At 39.2% G+C, this 1,747-nt stretch overlaps 1 protein-coding gene across 1 annotated transcript; it reads right to left on the bottom strand.

The window, feature by feature from the left end:
* Positions 1–422: 422 nt before the first annotated feature.
* On the bottom strand, positions 423–1,484 carry LOC149528955 (ricin B-like lectin R40G3). Its single transcript, XM_089809277.1, has 3 exons — positions 1,154–1,484; positions 910–1,032; positions 423–799 (listed from the first exon to the last, which is right to left on the bottom strand). The coding sequence occupies exons 1-3, from the start codon at positions 1,424–1,426 to the stop codon at positions 560–562; spliced, it is 636 nt and encodes a 211-aa protein (XP_089665403.1). The 5' UTR covers positions 1,427–1,484; the 3' UTR covers positions 423–559.
* Positions 1,485–1,747: the final 263 nt, after the last annotated feature.

The raw sequence follows: 1,747 nt of genomic DNA, 5'->3' as shown, positions 1-1,747 counted from the left end.
CACATGAAAAAACACTCGGCACATGAAGGAATGCTTGGCACATGAAGAAACACTTGGCACATGAAGGAATGCTCAGCACATGAAGAAAGTAACTCGGCATCAACTAAGTAACTTAGCACCAACTGTAGGATGAATAAAATGAGCAGGATAATAAGACAACCCAAGATGCTCCTGCATCATTAGATCCTATTTAAACTATAACTTAAAGGTACAACATAAAAAATATAATTTATATAACTTCTTGTAAAATTTTCAAATGTTCCTTCTAACAAATCTTAAGTTTGAGGTGTTTTTGTAATAAAAGTATTCTTTTCTATGGTTGATTGAGCAAACATTAAGTTGATCAGAAAAAAACAAAACAAAAAAAAACAAGGATCAAGATCTAATGTACCACGCCAGTCACAAACTATAACATGTCGATAGAAACCATGTAATATGTTCTATAGAACAACTTTATTTATATGATCAGGCCATAGATACATCGATCTCCACAACTTTACATACTAAGAACATACATAATCTCCCTATAGCAAGTATATGTCTCTATACTATATATGTATCAGTATATGTAGCATGGGGAAATCTTCCAGAGTTGGTTGTCCTGTTTGTTCCACTTCCACAGTACAACTCTAGTTCCCTCTTCGACGCCTCCATGCTTCCTGTAACCTTGGAATGCATCCAAGTTGAGACCAATGCCATTAGCCATCCGTATGGTCCTGTACCCATATCCCATGTCCTCACTCTCACTCCACAGCACACTCTCATCATACGAACCAGGCTCGTATTTGGTCAGCAACACCTGCAATGAAACAACTCAATACTTTATCATCAAATTCAAAACATATAGAACCTCTACAGTGAAAAAGGTATTAGAGAGAAAGAGCACTCAAAAGCAAGATGTGTATATACCTCCTGACATGCAGCAGGCGCATGACGAAGGGACTGTCCAGTGGCTTTGTTCACAAGGCAAAAGGCCGGGTGACCAACTGGATCCCTCACACGGTTGCTCCATGACTCATCTTTCACCCATTGCTGCATAGATATACACAATACATATGTATATCAGGAGTGATCCAAGAAATTAAAAACTATAACTAAAATAATAAGAGCCCAACTAAAACATTTAAATACATATCAACGTATAGACATATACCTGAGTTGGGTCACTGGGATTGTAGTAAACAAGAGTCGCCCTGCCATCTCTGATACCGAGAGCATAATCGGGATTGGCCTTAGAGCAGACCCTCACAGTTTGCCCCTGTGGAAGACTATGGTAGAGCTCTTCTCCGCTGTAGTTATAGTCGGACTGATTATAACCATAATTTTGCTCCATATTTCTGTATGGTGGAGGGTACTGCTGCTGACCATACCCACCTTCAAAGTCGTTTAGGTAGCTTGGGCTCCCATACTGCTCGTAGTATGCCATGATTGCCTTTTAATTTAAAAAACCAGATGCAGAAATGAGTGTGTTCTCTTCGTGCTTTGAAATTTGATGAGGTTGGAAGGTGTTTATATAGGGCAGGAGATGGAATATTTGCTCATACAGGTGTAATCAGTGGAAGGGAATGAAATTCAACAGGTGTAGTATTCACGTCGTTTAAACTCTGATCTTTATTCTGTCTTTTTCTTGTCGATAAATTGGAATAAGTTCTTTGAAGTAATAGAGAGAGGATAAAGTAATTTGCTACACGCTTCTGCAACTCAATCAATTCGGTGTATGCACGCGGAGAAGGGTAGCCGGCCAGAA

Source organism: Cupressus sempervirens, chromosome 11 (genome assembly GCF_028749045.1).
Source record: "Cupressus sempervirens isolate cs-2001-9-10 chromosome 11, ASM2874904v1, whole genome shotgun sequence".
NCBI lineage: Eukaryota > Viridiplantae > Streptophyta > Pinopsida > Cupressales > Cupressaceae > Cupressus > Cupressus sempervirens.
The sequence above is the reverse complement of the archived record's forward strand: the minus strand, read 5'-3'. Positions and strand labels throughout refer to the sequence as shown.

Excerpts from the sequence above, each read along its gene's own strand:
- LOC149528955 (XM_089809277.1), bottom strand. The coding sequence starts at position 1,426 with ATGGCATACTACGAGCAGTATGGGAGCCCAAGCTACCTAAACGACTTT. Across the intron at positions 1,033-1,153 it reads ATCCCAGTGACCCAACTCAG|CAATGGGTGAAAGATGAGTC; the intron begins GTATATGTCTAT and ends ATATCTATGCAG. Across the intron at positions 800-909 it reads CGCCTGCTGCATGTCAGGAG|GTGTTGCTGACCAAATACGA; the intron begins GTATATACACAT and ends GTTTCATTGCAG.